At 44.2% G+C, this 20,782-nt stretch overlaps 1 protein-coding gene across 3 annotated transcripts in view; it reads left to right on the plus strand.

Annotated features, from left to right (window-relative positions):
• The first annotated feature begins 309 nt into the window (after window positions 1–309).
• The window catches only part of RASSF3 (Ras association domain family member 3), a 54,091-nt gene continuing 33,618 nt past the window's right edge, over window positions 310–20,782 (plus strand). The window contains exon 1 of one of the 3 annotated variants that reach the window (XM_061467835.1): window positions 310–616. In XM_061467835.1, the coding sequence (XP_061323819.1) occupies window positions 488–616 (129 nt within the window). In that variant the 5' untranslated portion in view covers window positions 310–487. Of the gene's footprint in view, window positions 617–905; window positions 946–14,227; window positions 14,339–20,782 lie in introns of those variants that run through there. The other 2 variants (XM_061467836.1, XM_061467837.1) reach the window with 2 other exon arrangements.

The following is a 20,782-nucleotide window of genomic DNA, read 5'->3' on the forward strand; positions in this document are numbered from 1 at the left end:
GCGCACAGGAGGGTGAAATCGGGTAACTTCTTGGGAACTTCTTTAGCAAGCCCCTCACCTGCCTCGCTGCTTGTAAGCAAGGAGGGGGAGCCGAGCTACCAGCAGCACAAGCCCGGCGGGAGGGCGCGCAGCAACACCGCTCCTCTCACCTCCCTTGCCCGCCCGCCTCCCCCGGGCAGCGGCTGCCGGACGCCGCCTGGGCCGGGCCAGGCCGGTGTTTCGGGCCCGGGGTGGGGGAGAAGCGGTCGTCCCCGCCCCTCACCTGCTGCCCGTGCGGGCGGGGCTCGAAGCGGCCCTGAGCGCGGAAACTTGTGGAGCAGGAAGGGAGCGGAGGGCGGGAGCGGGTTTGTTAGAGCGATGGCTCCTCCTCCTGTGCCCTAGACCCGGCGGCGCTGGGCGAGGAACGGCAGCGGCGGGGCTCCATGTGGCGGCCGGGACGGCGCTCTCCGCCGCCCGGCCCCAGCAGCACTAGCCGCCGTTGCTGCCGATGACCTGGACCAGCAGCATGAGCAGTGGCTACAGCAGCCTAGAGGAGGAGGAGTCCGAGGAGTTCTTCTTCACCGCCCGCACCTCCTTCTTCAGGAGGCCGCCGGGCAAGACCCGCGCCGACCCGCAAGTAAGTGCAGGGCGCCGGGCTGAGGGGCGGCCTCGCCCCGCGGGGCAGCTGCAGCCGGGCCGGGCCGCGCCGCTTCCCTCCGGCCTCGGCCTCCACGTGTCCGCCGCCCCCTCCCCCACGGGGAAGGGCCGCGGGAGCCGTTGGGCGCCGGGACGGAGCAGGGGGAGGCCCCGGGCGGAGCTGCCCGCAGCGGGCTGCGAGCGGGGCTCCTGCGCCGGACCCCTCTGAGGCGGCCCGGCAGCTCGGAGGGCCCGGCCGGTGCCCCGCTCGGGAGCCGGCCTGAGGGGTCCGGCGGGATGGGATGTGATCAAACATCACATGTTTCTGAGGTGAATAACCGCGCTATCAGCCCCGCTGTCGGCTCTGCCGCCGGGGTACGGCGGGGCTGCCTCTTCACCGCTCTCGGAGCTCGTTTCGAGATGAATGACAGCCTCTTCAGCTGTTTTGTTGGCAGAGGAAGGCCCTCAGAAGTGTTTCAAGTGCCGTGGTTTAAGCATTCAAGTTCAGGAAATCAAATGCCAAGTGGGCTTTGAAGTGAAGAACTGATTAAAAACAAAGCAAAAGCCCCAAACCAGCCCCTTTTGTGGTCAGTATTGAAGTTCCAGTGAAGGACCCGCAGGGTACAGGCAGAGCGAGAAGTGTTGGTGTGTTGGGGAAGCCTTGCCATAGCAATACCAGCCCCGCTCTCCTAGGAGCAAAACTCGAGTCGGGGATACGAAATGGAACAGTCCCTGTCTGATGCAGAGCAGTCGTTAAACCATGCAGGGTAAATGTCACGTTTCTTGTTTAGCAGTCCAGCCCCTCTCGTTTTTCCCTTCCCAAAATGCAGATCACTTTCTAGAGCTAGTTTGTATTTCGGGAAACTACGAGCTAGGGAGCCTATCTGGTTTATGCTAGCTCTTCTCTTGACCCACCGACATCTATGTCTTTTCTCTGTTAAGCCTGTTTCATAGTGCAGACCTCTGGTGTTTTTTCCCTGCTGCACTTTGGTGCTGATGTTACTGCTGCTGTGGAGACATAGCTATAAACTTGCTTGTTGAAGCCTGGATAACTCGGGTTCCCTCTGGTTCACCTGTGTGGCTTGTAGGGACCCATCGTTCGCTGCCCACAGCTGTTCCTCTAGGCTACATAGTGCTGCACAGAGCCAGCCTTGGTTTATGTTTCTCCGAGGTTCGCCATCTATTATGCCCCATCTGTGATTTGTTTAAAACTTAAGCCCTCTAACCATCCCTCGGGACATTCCTGCCCCCATTCGAGGAAGTGCACAGAACTTTCTTGAGCTTTGGCTTCCTTTGCAAAGTTTGGCAGGGAGCCTTGGGCGCACCCTGTCCCTACACCTGAGCTCAGGCATCTTTTGCCAATGGGCTGGGACCAGCTTTTTTATCAGGTCCTGGCTGGTTCCCAAGGGCGCTTCTCGCTGCAACCCTCCTCAGGGGTCTCCTTATCACCCCTCTTTAGTTTCAGCCTCCCCATAACCTGAGGGGCTCTCTGGAAGTTTGCAAGTGCTCCCAAGTGTCCTTGAACTTCATTTGCTAACCTATTTGGCCAGCATCGGCAGCCACCTGGCCCTCACGGAAGAGGCCTATGGTATGTGCACAGATGCCTAACTGCTGTCAGGCTGCATATAGCTACTGTATCATGAGGTGTGAGAAGGCCCAGGTCTGGATTTGTATCTTAAAAACATACGTGTGCATTTATAACACTGTTGTATGAGCTGTGTTAGTGAATACTAGTTGTGTAAGCAGTAAACTGTGCAAATGCATAAATTGCTGTATGTGATGATAATGTTTCCAGACAAGGAGAGGATGGAGAAATATCCCCCTAAAATTTCATATTGTGCTCTAGTAATGTTTCCCAAAAGAACACCACAGTGAGGTGCTGCAGGGTATGTGTTTAACTATGTATTTAGTAGCCTGGAACAAATTCATCTGTATTGCTGACTCTGCAAGCATCAGAAATGCTCGGCTAATGTTTCTAGTCATAAAGTTATTACCAGTTGCTTTGAGCTGCTGAGTTATAGAGGAAAGAAAAAAAATCCCCAAAACAATGCTGAATGTAGATTTCAACAGTCATGTGGCCAGTAAGAGTGAGCTTCCCCTTCCAGCAATAACAATCATAATGAGCCTCTTTGTATGGATGAGGATGTTACTTTTGGTTTGTATTTGAGGTTTAGTCAAAAAATGCATACTATGTCCCCTTGAGCGAAGAGGAAAGAGGGGAGCTGCTAGTTATTGTTTCTGCGTCTTTCTCAACTATACAGATACTAAGTTCTGCAGTGTGGGTTTCTTGTCTTGTAGAAGACTTAAGTGCTGGCAGTTACTTTTATTCCTCTCTTAGCTCCCTCTGCCCCCTTTCTTGTGGGGAGAAAAATTGGTTAGAGCATTTGGCTTGCAGCTGTGCCTGCAGAAAAACTCAGTACTAGTGCTTGGACGTGTTTTGTGTGGATTTCCAAAGAGGAGAAGGAAAAAGGAAGTTTAAATAGCTGGGTGAATTTTTGTCTTCCATTTAATGGGGCAAAGATGGGCTCACTTATGTACCTCGATTTCTGTAGCTACAAGAGGTTTAATGGATTGATACCCATTCTGGTGTCAAAATCTTGTCATAGCACCTTTGGGCTTTGCCTAGGATGCCCAGTCTTTTCTAAAGTGGTTAAAGATTTGCCTCTTCCTCTCTCTATAACACTTCTAAAAAGTTGAAGCATGAAAAGCATTACATCATACATCAGGCAGCATGGTGCTTTGGGGCTGAGCAGTGGCCCCAAGCAAGAAATACTTTAATCTGAGGGCAGCATGCATGAAACACAGATTGCTTTATGTTGCATTTTTGCTTGTGAAAGTTCAGCTTTATTTAAGACTTCTTATCTTCTGTGGCTGTTGTAAAATTTAGGTATCAGGGAGTGGATTGAGCTCACTGTGGCCCTGTTTCATGTTTGTGATGACTCATTTAATAAATGAGAAAGGAGGAACTGTAAATATTTTTGTCCTGACACTGTGACTACTCATGTGAGTAAAGTTATCCATGTCCATAGGCTTTCACAAGACCAGACCCATGTTTCTGTATGATCAAGCCTTTGGAAATTGTCCATTCCCTGTAGAGAAAATACCAAAATTAGGTGGTTTGCAAACTTGTGAAAGCTGACCCCTTTCTCTCCCTTTTTCCTCCTGCTCACCCCCATCCTTTCAGGGAAAGTGGAAACAGTCATGCCTGCTCATTCAAGCCTTGCCATATGTTGAAGGGATGCACATCTTCCATCTTCCTGGCATGTTTTCTGCCCTTCCCGTCCACATACTAGCTCCCCATACTCTCCCATTTTGAACAGAGCTGATGTGAATCCTTGATACTTCTCCTTTCTCAGGTGCCTTGATGGACAGAGGCTCTTCAAGTGTTGTGGTTGGCATCTGGGTTAATTCCCAGCCTTGCTAAGCTCATGTCTTCTGCCAGGATCACAGCAGACACCTGGGGACATCCCTGTGCTTGGTTCTGTCTGCTCTGTATTTTGATGTCCCCTTCCACTGTAACTGTAAGGGTTAGAAACATGAGAAGAGGCTATGGGCAAGATGCCTCCATCTCCCTCCCCTGGTGTGTAAGTGATCTGTGAGAGAGGACACCACTGTGCTTTGGGAAGCTGGTTCAGAAGCCGGCAGTGCTGTGAAAATCATGGATCCCAGCTGTTAGAAGAGGGCAAATACTGCAGCTCATATTCAACACCTGAATTGTTAATAGTTTGCATACAAAATGAGAGAGCTCTGCTGGAAGTCTGATGCAACATACTTTGGAGATAGGAAGTTTGGCACTTGGATGCTGCTCTGCTCTTCAAAGAAAAAAAGCAACTGTGTGTTTCTGCTCTTCCACCGTTTCACTCAGGGCTCTGTAAAAGTGCTTACAAGAAAAGTTCATTTGCTTCAGTTGGCAGTTTCCAGAAATGCACTTTCTCCTGCACCCGAGAGCACTCTCGTTTCCTCACTGTCAGCACCAGTCCTTCCCTCTCTGAAGTCTAATTTCTACCTCTTTCTTCCCCTTACTGATCACAGTCCTCCCAGCTTCCAGACCCACCATCTTGGTTCCTTCCCCTGCACCCGGTGCCTGCTGCGACACTGTTGTTGAGGCCATCTTTTCTGCATGTCAGTGGAATTTGCAGGTGTGGTAATGGGGGTGGGAAAGGAAATGCATTAAAAAAGCTGGAAATGGAAAGCGGATATGAAAGAGCAGAGGAGGGGCAAAAGACAGAGGGTGAAAGTCTCATCCTTAACTAGTCCTGGTGAGGTAACCAGCCAGCTCTCATTCCACTGTCAGAGGAGGAGGTTTGCAGGGTAAGGTGCAAAAGCTCTTTTTTAGGTCTGTTCCACTTGAACTTGCACAGTGGCTCGAGGTGTTTCATTGAGAGGAAGAGAGACAAAAAAGGCATTTCATTTGGGAAGAAAGCAGAAAACAGTTTCTAGGGGTAAAATGCAGTTTGTAACTGTTTGAGTCCAGTTAGGATGGCTCTGTGTTACTAGTGTCTGTTTATTAATCAAGTTTCACATTGTTTGGCCATTACAGCTCTTCCTGGGTTTCCTTTTAGTAACATTCCCTAGGGAATATGGTTCTCCTGACTACCAGAACAAATGAGGTTTCTAATTATAGGCTTGCTTTGGAGCCAAAAGGCTTGGGTTTGTGTTTCATGTGTAATCATAAAACTTTTTTAAAAATAAAAAATAGCTAAAAATACCCACTAATGTTTCATTCTTTTTTCTTTTTCTTTTTCCTTTTTTTTTTCTTTTTTTTTTTTTTGTTATCCATTTGGCAGTCAGTGAGTATTATGGGATAAACATTGTCTTACCTAAAATACTAGAAAGTTAAGAGCTGAAGGAATGAGCAGGGTAGAGATTGACAGTGTTGTGGGCTTAAAATAGACACAGAGTAAACTAGCAATCCTTACTTTGTGTTTCTGCCCCACTGTCCTCTCTTGGACCACTGAATGTGACATGTGTGCCTCAGTAGCTTGGGGGAACGTGATGGCTGCTTTGGGGTGAACTCCAAGCCCCCTCCTGGTGTCTGACAGCCTGGAGGTGAGGTGAGATTTATGCTCTGTGCAGAGGATGCCGACTGATGTACACTGATTTGTCATCACAGGTGGTTCTTAGAATCGTCGGTTTACATTTTGGGGACTTCACCGTATGAAATGGGAACTACTAGCACACAAAAAATTGAGAAACAAGTTTAGGAGGAACGGGTTAATGTATTGTCCCAAGAAGAGTTCACATCACTAAAACATCTAACGAGTGCTGTTATATACAGCAATTTAAGTGTCCTGAGTGCAGCAACAGTGGCAGGTGGTATTAAGGCTATTTTCCCACTTATTTTTAGTCTATTATATTACTACTACAATTAGGTGCATCTTAGGTATCTGCTGTTCTGTTAGCATAAACTTTTGGAGCGCCAGCAATGTGTTACTACGTTACTGACATTTATTTGAATATCACCAGATAAAGAACAGAATTTGTTCCCCCCCTTTTATTTGGAGGAAAAAAAAGGCTTTGTTCCACCTATCTGAGTGTTGGAGCATGGTAGCTAGGCTTTTCACTGGTAGGATCAGGAGTACCTAATATTTATGGGTGTTTTGTGATTTAAGTGATGTAGTGGAGTTGGGATAATCCTGTGGGTTTATCTGAGTGCATAGGCAGAAAGGCAAAACTGCTGGATCTTTGGACTTTCACTGAAGCCAAAGTATTGGGCACCTATAGCCTTATGGCCCCAAAAGTTTAGACTTAGGCTTCTTTGAACACATATGAATAGACATGCAGACAGGAGTTTTGTTTTAAGTGAAGAGTCTGGTGGATTTGGGGAAGTGCTCTGCAGAGCAGCAGAGATCAGGATCATCTGAATACACTAAAGCAATTAAAAAAAAAACAACCAACCCATCATAACTAGTTACTTAAGGAAGGAGAGAATTTAGTACCCCATTTTCATGCTCTCTAATGTCAGCTGTAGACCTGTGTGTAAGAACAGTGTCAGGATAACCATTTTGGAAGTGGTTCTTACTAGCTAACATTTAGCCGCTGCAAGTGCAAAATAATGAAGTAAAACTGAAGTGAAAACTGATCCTGCAGTTTATCCCCTGTGTAAAAAGCCAGTGGCACCAGCGTTGGATTAACAGTTGCAAATAAACCGATTAACAGAGGATTTTAGATGAAGTGGTAGCTCTCTAACGCAGCACTTGCCTGTGACAGTATACCTGGGAGCCAAGCCAAGCAATATAGGTGTTTGGAAGACAGAAGTGAGAGTGACAGGTCTCTTATCGTTCAACTCTCATCATGGACAGGGGAACTACTGCAGACAGCACACAGAGTTCAATGCATACTGCGCTTTCTTCCGAGGTAGAAATAGTCGGGGTTTGTGAATGTGTACATATATACACTCACATAAAAAAAGTTATATATGGGGGGTAGAACTAGGTGATCTTTAGGGTCCTTTCCAACCCAAACTGTTCTGTGATTCTGTAAATATAATGGAGTTTTTTACTATTTGAGACCAGTGTTCAGGAAAGGTCTTAAAACCAGCACATCTCATAGACATTGGTGCGTGCTCTAGTGGGGCTAAAGCTAGCACAGCTTGCTGTCACCCACTGCAGTTGCGATGCAGCACTTACCTGACTACAGTACTGTTAAGCTTTTGTATGCGTTTAGGTCCCTGTACGAGGCCCATGCGTTTCTGTAGGCAGGTATGAATTGACTTGAACTAAGTAATTGCTGCTTGCCTTCTGTTTTTTTGGCACACCAGTTCTTTTTCAAGGTTGATGAAATACTCCAGACAGTTTTGAGGAGACTGTTTCCTATGCAGGCATGTATTTGGCTATGCCAAGTAGCCACATGTGATTTATGTAGCAATTAAGATCACTTTCTAGTTACTCATCTGTGTGTGTGTGTGTTGGAGAGGAATTTGTGTTCCTGAATACAGAGGATTCTGTGCTGTGCTGAAAATAATAATAAAAGCAGTAGTGGTTCATCTGCCTTGGAGGAAGCATTGAGTGTTAATGTTGGGTATGTAAGAGTACTTGATGTGCTGGTTGTCAGCTTTTCTGTCTCACTCTTTACCCACTAAGTAATTGTGGAAAATGTTGCTTGCAAGTGCATTTCTTTTAGAAATTATATACAATAATACAGTAGGGGCAAATTACAAAGGCAGTTGTCTGTAATCTCTTGTAGTTACCCCTGTTGTCCATTATTAGGACTGCTTGTCTTGTGTTCTGCCTCCTAATTGATCTGAGGTGTGATCAAGTGCATGGATGCACAGTTTAACCATCTCTTCCTCGTAGAGCAGAGTCTTCCTATCTTGTATCTGCAGTACCCAATCCATATGGTCTGTGGTCTCTGATCAGTACTAATAAAAGCTGAAGATCAGTTTCTCATCTGACTGAAGGTAGAATCATAGAATCACAGAATTGTTTGAGTTGGAAGGGACCTTAAAGATCATCTGCTTCCAACCCCCATGCCATGGGCAGAGACACCTTCCACTAGACCAGGTTGCTCAAAGCCTCATCCAACCTGGTCTCCGGTGAAGCAGGGATCCCATGATTTGGCTTGCCCTCCAGAAGAAAAGTCTGGGATAGATCTGTTAATACTGCAAAAGTAGCTGAACACTTTTTATTGATGGCTGATAACACCCATTGAGAGACCTTCCTCTCAGTGATTTCTTACACATAATTGTGCCTAGGATCACAGTAGCCTGCCAACTTGGAAGAGTTTAATTCAGATTTATTTAGAGCATTACTTTTTTTTTGTGCTGGATTGCTCTCTTCTGAAGAATTCTGAGGAATTTGAAGAACAAAACCTCATCCACCAGCAGCTTGATTTAGCGTGTTCACTTACAGATACATAAGCTAAGATTATGAAAGTCTTCATGTAGAACTACTCATTTAATTCCAAAATATCTCCATAGTTCATCTTGGAAGCATCTGGTAAAGCTGCGTAAACTCTAACAAGTGCACTGAGGATTTCAGTGTGATCCATAGTGCTTGTGTGTGCAGAAACTGGCACATTCTTTGGCGCTGCTTTAAAGATGAAGAATATGGTGGTTGTGTCTTGCATAATGGGAGGATTGACCTGCATTGTTTGTCTTGGTGTCTGAAATGAGTGAGTTCAAGGTTCAGTGCTGCTGAGCCTTGCTTATGAGCTCAGCAGAAAGGTCAGTGCAATTTATTTTTCACAATAGATGTAATTTGAACTACTGTATTGTGATCTTTTTTTATCACATTGTTACTGATGTGTGCAAAGATCGGGTAGTGTAGGCATAGGCGGGCATCTGAAGTAAAGGGTAAAAAAAGGAAAAATTTTCTTTTTCCTGTCATTGCTGGTTAGCTTGCTAGTATTAGGAAAGCTGACATGTAGCAAGTGACCAGGGCTGTGCCTGAAGCTTGCAGCAGGTAGGTGCTATAGCCAGCTGAAGGAGCTGATCCTCCAACTGTCCAGACTGGTGACTTAGAGACTGATCAGCCCCTTTTTGTGTTACTGTGCATGTGTGTTTAACTCTGAAAAGCCCTGGGGAGAGAGGGTTCCTGCAGAAGTGTTTCTGGATCTGCCAGGCTAGACTCTATAACCCAAGCTTTGAAGACCAAGGAACAGAAATACGAGCAGGAGAGAAGTTCATTTTAATCCTGTCAAACAGACGTGCTCCCTCTTTCCAGGAGCAGGAGTACCTGTGATCCAGAAATTAGATCCATGTGGTGGCTCTTGTTTTGTGATACAGCACAGGGGTAAACGTCTCCTGGAAAACACTTAAGTCCTGAACCCTCCATGAGGTATGGACCCGGCAGCTGAAGGCTCAAAGTAGGTGTTGCTTTCATATTTGATAGTTAAAGAAGGGAGGAGGAGGAGAGGATGGAATCTTCGCATAGAAGACTTGCTTCGTCTGTTGCAGGATGATAAATAGGAAAACTTACTTGCTGCTAAGAGCAAATGGGAGCAAATTATCCTGGTTGCATGTGGGGCATGGTAAAAGTCTCATTTGGGATGGAGAGTTTATTTGTGACTTGATCTTTCAGGTGCACTGACTGAAAGAAAGAAGAAAAAGTATCACATCTGTCCTGCTGTAAGTGTAGGCTGAAAAATGGCATGTTCATATTTCTGCACCAGGGAGTCTTGTGTCCTGTACAAAAATGGCTGGTTTAATCAAAAGTTCGTGCTTGGAACAGTTGCTCTGTTGGGTGCCCATATACAAATGCTGGCAGTGGAGGAACACGAGACAGTCGGGAGCATCGCTTGTGCAGGCAACTGATGGGAGCAGTAACCAGACTCCCATGTAATCTGCACAAAAAAAGAGATCTGTAATGAAAGAAACCTTCTGGTTACGATGCTCCCAGCTTTCATGGAGCCTAACTTAGCATAGCGTTACTTTTCTTACACAGCGTCTACATATACTGTAGCCTTGTAACTCTAAAACCTTGTTTTCTGCATTTCTGTTTCTAAATCTTTGAGCTGATTTTCCTGTAAAATCTAATATTAAGGACAGTTTGCAGTTTTTGCGTGAGTTAGCAGGTCAGGTTAAAATAAACCAAATCCTATGAGTATTTCACTTGACATAGAGGGGCCCTTTAGTTGTTGAATTAAGGGGACACCCTTTTCCCCTTCAAAAAATATGCAGTGTGGGGTGATGACTATGGACAGGAGTCTGAACTCTTTCTGTAGTGAAAGCCATTTAGCTCTTAGAGAACCCAGTAAGTGGATCTCAGGATCTAAGAGGATAGATTCATAGTAGCTAGATAAGATATTCGCATAGAGTGGGACCACTGTAAAGTTCAAAGACTGGACTATCTTTCTCATTTTAATTTAGTTACAATTTAGTCATTTCCTTGGGGAAATGACTCTTAAAATAACATTGAATTGCTTTAGTTACCTTTTAATTTAGTGATAAGAGACTGGTGCATGTACATATGGCTATCTGAGGAGACAAGTGCTTCTGGACATCAGTCGGATAGAACTCTGAATTGGATCATCTATTTTCAACTGCATTTTTCTGTTCTCATTGAAAAGTAGAATTAATTTACATGAAGGGTTGCCTCCCTTAAGCAGGCTTTGCTTCTTTGGGCACCATGACTGACAGGATGTGAAGAATTATTCTTGAACAGAATTTTGTGTCTCCTTCCCCCTGCAAGGTCAAGGGAGAACCTGGTTTATTCTGTGGGTACAAATCACTTTCCCTTCTTTCAGTCTGAGACTGACTTGCAGTGCTGTGGTTTACAACAGAATCGCTGACAAACCTAAATACCTCCTCTCAACATTCTGTGTATCAGCTGCAAAGCATTGCTTTGGGGTCTGGTTTGGCCTTCATGGGAAAGAGTTTGTTTTCATAGAATTTGAAAAACAGTATTAGTGTTCAGCTGACCATGTGATCTGCTTCTCTGAACAGTTGTTCATCCTTTACTTGCCTAGGAGGTATTTTTACTGCTTTTAAAAAAGTATAATGCTGGCAAAATAATATTCAGCTTTCCTAAACCCACCACGTTGTAATTAAAGGATCCTGAAGGAAATACCTTCTATGAGATTTTTAATTCTGTGCTGTAAATTGCAACTTTGTTCTTGAGACAATACTCGGTAGAATGTGTCTAACAAAGAGTAAAAGAATTGGGAGAATGCCTTGTTCCTAGCTTGAGCCTGTGTGTAAGAGGACTTCAGGAGGTGGATTTGACTGTGGGATTTCTGGCTTTTTGTCACCCTGCTTGGAATTCTTGCTTCTGTCAAATGAAGCAGACAGCTGATGTACTTAGTACGGTGGAATTTTTATATTCTGGATTAGGCTGGGTGCCAGTTAGCCAGCACACAGCGTAGACAGCTCCTACATCTTAGACCTGAGCACAGCATACATAACATTACCCCAAACAAATGCCAAGTATTTAGGCAAGGAGGAGAACCAATAGTGCTTCTTAAGTTGATGAATGTCAAATCCAAGTGGCTCTTGGATCAAGATTGCCTCTTTTGTTTATTAAACCATAGGGCATTTGTGGTTGCCTTAATACTGTAATGGCAGGATTGTTATAAAATACAGGAGAAACAGTTCCTGGTATATACTTTTACCGAGTTCTGATTAAGAATGGAACTGTCTGTAGAACAATAACCCTATATAACTGCCCAGCTGTCAGAAAATCAAGTAAGTTGGCTTGAAACACAGCAGGTGATATAATGTAGATCAGTTGACTTCTGTTTGATCACCAAATCACAGTGAGGTTCTTGGGATGCTAATCCTTCATTTTGTCACCGAAAAAGTGCTTTGTGCTCACCTCTGCCCAAGGTTAACTTGTGCAGTGTGTTTTCAGCTCATGAAGTTACTGGCGGAACCTTCTTGTTTAGGCTCACTCCTATTGCCTGTCTGTGGTTCTCTAGTTGCTGTTACCATGTCCCCCAGTAGATGTGACAGCTTTTGGAAGGAGTGTTGCACCTGCTGAGCTGAATCCTAGGAAAGAATTAATTTTCTTCTCTTAATACGCTACCCTGGAAGGAGTTGTCCTACTTGTAGAGGTTCTGGGGACTCTTCTAGTGAAGACCTTGGTTATGATGGTCGTAGGAAGACTTGGTGGTTTGGATATCCAGGCTGCTGTTCTGTTGCTTATTCTGTGACTGAGAGGTGATAAGATGTGCCTTAATAAAAATGTCAAAGGATTTAAGTAAATTACAGATTATTCCAGTAGAAAAGAAGCTACAAAATACCTTTAGTATCTTTCTAAATGTCTTCTGCTCACAGTTATGGGCAAAAATGATGAGTTTGTTGAAGTTGACAGCTGCTTTTGATTCAGTTACATGTTCACATGGTGTGAAGCTTATCTCAAGATGGGGGGAACATGATTGTTTGTACTGTGCTAAAAGGTTGATATTATGTGAAGTGAAACATCAAAGCAGTTTCTATTGCTCTGAACTTTAAAACTCACAGCTGACTTAATTAGAAAATAATTAAAGGCACATCTTTCACTACCCCTAAATACAGACCTCAGATATTCTTCAAAGTATATTTGATTTTAACATTTTGTTTCTTCCCCGAGGCATTTTTTTTTAAGATGCAGAATATGAAGATGTAGCTTTGAGTGGTGATGATAACAGATCATTAGTGAAGTCAGTGCTTTACTCATAAGACGATAAAATGACATGTTCTGTGAACATACCCTGGTATTACAAAAAAAAAAAAGTCATAAATCTAGAGGTTTTCCCTGAAATAGCCAAAATTGAGGTCAGACTTCTTTTCTTTTTAATACTTTGTAGCTCAAAAGAGCTCCTGAAGCAGCTTAGTGAAGCCCATGGTGAAGATGCTAGTATGCCACCCTTCTTTTTTTTTTATTCCTTCTCACCCCCCTTTAAATGTTAATCAAGGATCCTGTATTAAAATGAGCTTGGTTTTAGCTGGGCCTTTATGGTCATTGCTGGGAAATTGCTGTGGTACATAATACAGCTTTTACTGCACTGTCTAGTTCTGCAAACGTTACGTGGAGAATTCAGAATGGGAGCTCTGCGCTGTGTGTCTGGATTTGAACTTGTACACAAGCAGTAACCTGTATGGTTTCATCTTCAGAAATAGATCTGGAAAATAATGGCAGAAATATCTTTCAGAAGGCATTTCACATTTGGTAGCGATTGTGTCAGAAACAAAAGGCAGTAGAGGAATATTTATTATTCTAAGGATTATAGAAACATCATTGTTAATACTAGCATTGGTACTTCATTATCTTGTAGGTATGAGCCTTACAGTGTGCTAAGCACAATCATTAGAAATGTGACAGTCCCTGGACGTGGGAAGGAACTGCTTTTTTTAGGTGCTTCCAGAGATCCTTTGTCATTCTTCCCTGTCCCCTCACTGTATGCTGCCAAACGGACCTCAATACTGCTGTCACAGAGGAATCCAAAATTTGAACTGACTGTTCCCACCAAAGGCAAGTGAAGAGGTTTGAAACATGGTGGGGGTACCTCGGCAGCGCTTGCCCTATTCTTCTCATAGTCTCAGTGTGGGTTTGTGACTGCATGCTCACACAGACATACTCTAACTCTGTTACAAGTTGTTACCACAAAGTTATTGGGTTGCTGATCCCCACAGGTTACCTGTAGATAGGTAAGTAGTATTTTCTTTCAGGTTCATAACTTCCCTATACTCCCCTTTTTTTTGAATATATATATGAGGAACATTTTGATGAAAACATGGTAAACTATTAAGAACAAGCTGGTTCACAGGATGTAACATGTCAAAACACAAACCTGGTGCAACTCGGTACTCTTTTTGTTTGGACATTTTGTAGAGGGAGCTGAGCGCATCCATGTTTCTGGTCTCCTAGATTATGAACCAAGAAGAGCTAGTGATGTCTTGCAAGGAGTATTGTGGAGCAGTTCATCCTGTTTCCGTTGGTTGTCCCCGTAACATCTCGGCCACACACCTAGGAGTGGATGCTGCAGGTGTAAGACTGTTTTAGAGTGTGGCTGCCATGGCTTAAGCAGAGGGTGAGGTTCCACTGCAGGGTTAGGTTTTTGCCCGATGCCTTCCTTGAACCAGATCTCTGTGTGGTTGCCAGAAGAGCTCCTCTGGTGCTAGACTGGATGGAGCAGTGTGCAGGTGGGGAGGCTGACGGGGAGGGTGGGACCTCACAAAGCCCTACCTGGGCTTGGCTTACCCCATGGGGCTATGCTTTGGGAGGAAGAGCCTCAGTAGATGGTACAGTGAAGACATGCCTCAGAGCGCTCAGGCAGATTTCTTAACTGGATACAGATGCTGCAGGTAAGTGGAAGGTGGAAAAGTCTGGGCTTTTTGGTTTTGTGTGGGTTTGGTTTGTCGTCTTTTTATGAATAATGCTTCTGAAAGGAGATAAGAAAGGAGAAAGCAGTAGAACTTCCTGAATGAAAGAATGGTTTCTGCTTTCGTATCTGACAGAAAGTGGACCAGCAAATAGGATTGCAATGTAAACCTTGGATTTACTTGCAGATTCCTGATTTTAAAAATATATGCTTTTGTGTATTTTTAGCTCTTCATATATTCTGTGGCTTTCCAGTCCTCTCTTAATGGCTCCCTGTGGCAGGTTTAACAGGCCAGTGCATTCATTTAGAGGATAAAGTTGAAGGCACTATTTTAAACACTGAAATGTATTGTAAATGTCATGCCACACCAAAAGGTAACTGCACTCTTTCCTGTGCTTTCACTAACTTTAGTCTCAAGCAGTTACAAGGATTTTTCACCACAAGTGTGAGCCTGTTAATGGAAATAGAGTTTTAGTCCTTGGCTTTTTAAAATTGCCAGGTAAGTTCCCTTGCTTGCCAGTGTTGAAAGAAGGTTAGAAGTGATTTGTTAATGTTTGACAAATGTATCATCAGTATTTGTGTTCATGCCATGTCATAAAAAGTTTCACACTGAAACTATCTGCCTGTAATCAGCCTTGTGCTGTGATTTTTACTTTGTTGGTTTGGGCTCTTGGTTATGGCATGATAGTGACTGCTGTTTTCACAAGTGTAGGCAGTTTTTTGATACCGTAACTGCTCAACAGGAAGAAAGTATCTTTTACTGCATGAAAGACGGAGAAATGCAGATGAAAAAGAACCTACAGCAAGAGAAGAGGCAGCTCCTCTTGACTGGAGGTCTTGCTCTGCTGTTGGACCACTGGAAGGAGAAGAGGCTGGAGGCTGGGCTGTGCGCTCCTGCCTTTCTTTAATCACAGAATGGGAGCATCTGAGTGTCTTGACTCCTGACTCCTTAATAACTTATTCTGCTCATTTAAGAGAGGGAGAGCACAACCTGGTGAGCTGCTGGACAAACTTGGAACATTGTCACCACTCTTTTTTTAAGTTCTTTGTCTTCTTTTTTCTTCCCCCTCCCCTTTTTTTTTTCTTCTTTTTCTCTTTCTCCTCTTCTTTTCTCTCTTTTTTTTTTTCTCCACCCCAAACCTGACAATGAAAAATAGGACAGGGCTTGGATGTGTAAGGCACTGGTATAGTCAGGATCATGGTAAATAGCAGAGCTGTGTATGCCATTAATATAAGAAAAATACCAAGTTTAAAAATACATAAAATGATACCTCATTATTTGGCAGATTAGATCTAATTTTTTACCTTGGTCGTTTTTATTGTACAAGACATGAAGATGTCCCCTCCCTTCCTTGTTCTCATAGATCTTCCACTTACAAATGTGCGAGCCTGCTTTCGGTACTTTGTCAGAACAAACAGGGAGCAAGTATGGACAGCTACCGGAGGACTGGGTAGCATCAGCAGGAGCAGAAGGACCAAAGCCTGACTGACACTGCTGAGACCCAAAAGCACTTGGAAGTTTGAAGGCACTTCATTTCGTAATAGCCTCTGAACACAGCCCTTAGATGAATGCAGTGTAGTGGGACGCTCAGAAATGGGTGTAAATATTTAGATCTGTGTACAATGAATTTTGGTTCTTCCAATTGGTGTCCCTCAGGAGTTAATCATGAAGTCACCTATGGTTTTTTGAGAGCTGAACAAGGGAGCAATGACCATTAACATCCATCGTACTGGAAGACCATGTGTGTGTCTGGTACTCAAGGGATGTGGCATGTCCTGGTCGGGGTGAGGAGACCAGAGGGAAATTGTGCGGCCTCTGATACTTCCTTCTTCCCTGGCTCAAAGCTTCTCTCTGTGCAGCTCTAACATAAAGAGTTAAAACACCTACCTTGAGCAAAGGGGATGCTGTGAGAGGAGGTAAAGCACCTTGTGTGCTCCACCCTACTTGTGCAGCTGTGGCTGAGCGTCACTCCTGATGGGCTCTTTCCTCCATGCCAGTGCAGTGTGCCAGAATTAACAGGGAAGAGGCTGGGACAGGGCGTTACTGCTCTTGTGCTCTCGGAGAGCTCTGCCATGAGCTGGGTGTGTGGGATGAGGCATCTGTGCAACCAAGATGCCTGGAAAGAAGGGCAAACCCTGGGTTGACGTGTGTGGTGGTGGATGCTGGGACTGTGAGGAGGTCATGAGCCCTGTAGTTTGAGTGTTTAATATTAGTGGTGTAGGGAGCTGGGCAGGCAGCATGCAGGGCCCCATCTCCTGAGGGAGGAGCCCAGAAAGCTGAAGAGCAAGTAGAAGTATGGCTTGGGGAGCTCCTGCTGGGAACTGGAGTGGAGGTTTGCACAGAAACTGGGTGCTGTATGTAGTTAACCTCAATGGGGCTGGTGGCCCATGCTGCAGGTGACACATTGGTGGGAGCTCTGAAGATGAACCTGATCTGGAAAGAGCCATGAGCCAGTGCTATACAAACAGTGATGATGTTTATGACAGCAGCTTATGTATGTGCTGTGTTTTGTCATCTCTTCTTCTGCTGCCTGTTTTGGTTTTGTTTGTCAGGACTGGCTGGACTAGGTTTGAGCTGGTACCATCAGTTCAAACGTCAGTATTTTTGTGTGTTCTTTTAAATCTTTTTCTTAGTGGCTGTGCTGCTTGAAGAGGTCACAGAACAATACCTGGCTGCCTATGAATACTTCTCAGGGGATGTTTATCAATGCCACTTAGCAGACATCTGTTAAGCAAGCCTATTTGTAAACACCGGTATGTTGAGTAATTATTAACTGTAAATCCCTCCTTCTGGGCTGCTGTTCTGGAGATTTTAAAGATGGTTGCTGATAATGGGCAGGTGGTTGAAATAACTGTCCAAGCTGAAGTCTAGCAATCACAGCCTAACGCTAGCCCCTTGACTTCTTTTGCAGGATGAAGTGGATGTACTTTAGATGTAGATTGAGACTGACTTTGAAGCTTCTTTTATCAGAGTGTGACTCCAGCTGACTTTCTCTATCAGGCTACAGGGTGCTTTGGCTGTTCTCCAGAGAACTTGTTTGAAAGTAAATGTCGAAAGCAGGATTTTTCTCTATGCATTAACACAACAGATACATGAAGTATATGCTAAATATTTAAAATTTGGGTGTTGACACACAGTGATAGTGTGTGAAAGTGGGTGAGAGACTGAAGTTTGTGAAGCTGCTGCCGACTAATTGCACTTTTGTATTGCGTGTTTGCCAGTGAAAAGAAAGAAGTGCATCATTTAATTTTTGGCTAGACAGGCAAATACGGAGCAGTTGCATGGAAGTGTTTGCTCTGGCACTCTTCATTGCTCATGAGAGTCTTTGCTCATGACCTGAATTCTGGGAAGGTGTCCAAGCCCTGTGCAGGCTGAACTGCTTATCTCTTGGGTTATGTGTTTTCATTATTTTGCACAACAGAATACACAGACCTGCTTAGCAAATGCCTATGCAATTATGGCTCTCTGTCCCGTTTCCAGTTCTACACCCCAAACTGTGAAGGCAATGCAGTTAAAGCTCTCCTTCCGGGGAGGTCTTATTCTGCAGTTCCAGATTGTTCTTTTGCCTTGAACCTTGATGGTGTCTCTTTTTCTTTTCTCTTAATTTGAAAATGCTCTGTGATAATGATGTGACTTATTCAAGGTGACCTGTCATCTTACATCTGTCTGTGGAGGAAAAATTAATTCTCTGAGCAAAATAAGCTGTGTTGTGTTTTTAGTTGAATACTTGCACAACTTACAAAGTGTATGAGGAATTCTTGCCTTGTGCTTTTGCGTCCACGTTGTTGGTGTAACAGTAGCCTCTTGGAAAAAGCTGCTATAAGAGTGGTTCAAGAGTTTCTGAAACTCTTGAACTCCATTTTCATTGCTGGAAGAGAGTCACGTAGGATAACAGATGTGCAGAGCCCTCAGCTGGTGCCTGGGGAGGCTGAAAACTCTGCACGGGTGGCAGAAATAAGAGTGGCTCTGTTGCTGTCTCTCAACATAGTGTGTAGCTGTTTCAAAATACTCTGGTGGAAGTATAACTTAACATGAAATACACCCTGCTTGCTGCTGGTGGTAGGATCCTAAAGCTATCCGGGCTGCCCATTATGAGTTGTTTCCCACAAAGCTGAGACTAACTGCAATCTTTCTGTTCCCTTTCTGAAGCTTAGGTAATGTGTTGATTGCATCTCACAAAGGAATGGAAATGTGCAGGTACAAAAGTTTCTACAGATCTTTAGTTAAGCCATAAGCAGATCTTGCAGAGAGACCCTTCTGGTGCTTCAGTCAAAACAAAGGCAGCAGTGGGAGCAGATGCCATTTGGGGCATCAGGGTATCCATTCAAAAGAGAAGCTTGTAATCCATACAAGGAAAAAGATTTTTAATTGTAACTTACCCTTTTGTAGCCATCCATGTAAAAGTCTGGTGCAGTTTAGTTTACAAGTAGATTGTATGCAAGACCATAGCATTAGTTAGTTCCTTTGCGTGCAAACTACTTTTTTGTTGCCCTTTTAGAGGCTACTGGAAGAATTTCCAGTACCGAATGGAGCTGATACTATCCCTGACCTTGGGTCATTTGAGTCAGAAGATGTTTTTAGAACAGTGTTGCTGTTTTAGAACAAAGGAGGACCTGGAAGTTTTGGAAGGTTGGGTAAATAAGACAGTGTTTGCATGGCCTGCAGCAGCTTGGACTCTTTACAGCAGGGACTATAGCAGGAGTATGGGTTTTCTTTCTGTTCTGGCCTGCACCTTCAGCCCCCTTCCTCTCTCTGCTTTCCCTCCAGCATTGGTGGCACCCTGTGAGTGCTCTGCACAAGGAGGGAAATGGGTTGTGTCCATGGCTGCTGACTGAAGCTGTGCTGTTGTCTATTCTGTGTGTTTATCTAGAGAAAAGTAAGCATCCTATGTGTGTTTACTCTCTCACACAGTTGTTTGACATAGTTTGGTTCTTGCCCTAGACAGTCCAGCATCTGCCCTAGTTAGAAAAGGCAATCTGCTTTTAACTCGGAACAGTTGAGATCTGTGAATGCTCCCAGTGAAGGAGACTTGGCATTACCTTTTCCCTGCACTTCTGTATATTTATTGCAGTACAGAGGTTACCCCTTTTCCCCCTTTCCCTTTGGATTGGCGTATACTTGAGCTTTCTTCCCATCCCACAGTTGTGCCTCTTGGCGCTTGTTCTTCTGGGATGAAGTGCTGCAGGACTTATTTCAAAGGGCTTTTTTTTGGTCAGGAAGCTCCTGGGTTAGTTGTCCTCAGCGACAGGCCTCTTCTGGATTCTGGCAAGATTATGAGTGCCTGCTTTCCGCCAACCATTCCTATCACAAGACAGATAAAAATGGGCAGATACATCTTTAATGAATTTACAAACCTCAAAGGATTTGGCTTTCTTTTAAAGCAGGCATCTGGCTTTCCATCCTGTGCTTTGGCTTCCCTTCGTTACTTCAGAATCGCTGTGTGCTCCTTCCCCTGACTCTCACAGCACAAACCTTTTGTGTGATATTGGAGGTAATTTCCAGTGAGGGGTGGGATTTAGGAATGGTTTTTAGAAGCAAGGTGGTTTGTTTCTACAGAACTGATTATCTGTCACAGTTTAATCTGGAGACAGCAGTACTTGAAACAGCCCAGGATACCTTTTGTGAAAAACCTGCATGTAGGTCCATTTTGCTGTGTATGGCAGAGCCTGAGGGGCTTTTCACCAGACTAGTTGCCTACAGATGAAACAAACCATGAAAAACCCTTTGTTAGGAAGAACAAATCAAATCTGTGCTCATCCTAATCACATCAGTCTTTTCTAGAATGAAGCACAGGGAGCAGCATGTCTTGGTCTTTGCAATTATATGACCTGTATAAGCTTTTTTTTTCCTTACTAACCCAACAGTTGATGTAAGAGGGACAAGGTTGAGAACTTTGTGGCTTATAAGCAAATATCCAAAATGTCCTCTCATTTGATGCAATCTTTTGTATTTCAAAATGCAGGGGCAAGAGCTTTCATTTCAAATTTTGTGTGTGACCTAGGGTTTAGTCAGTATGTGGTAGACAGTACATGTCAGAACAAAGAATGCTATCCTTTTTCCTCCTCTTTCTGCTTTTACCGATTCCATCTTTGGAAAATGGGATTCCTTTTGAGTTCTGTGTTATTGCAGGCAGCTGATGACATGTCTTAGCAGGGTCATGCAAATGACTGTTTTTCTTTAGCAGCAAGTTGATAGGAAGAGTGTTAAATTCTTACCTCAGCTGTATTTTGGAGTATCAGTATACTGAGAAGCTGTTATGGAAAGCTGTATTATTTGTGGTTTCAGTAAAAATAGCTTAAAGCAAGAAAGTGGTTTTGAATAAAATAGCAGAATATTCAAGTTTGTCATCCAGCTAAAGTTCAATATCTTCTGTATGCCTGCCTTTTTCAGCCACGCTTCCTTTCCCATTGAAGACACGTTGCTTCA

This window comes from Pezoporus flaviventris, unplaced genomic scaffold (genome assembly GCF_033815535.1).
Source record: "Pezoporus flaviventris isolate CSIRO_AGI_PZ_B2104156 unplaced genomic scaffold, CSIRO_AGI_Pfla_v1 ptg000045l, whole genome shotgun sequence".
NCBI classification, from domain to species: domain Eukaryota; kingdom Metazoa; phylum Chordata; class Aves; order Psittaciformes; family Psittacidae; genus Pezoporus; species Pezoporus flaviventris.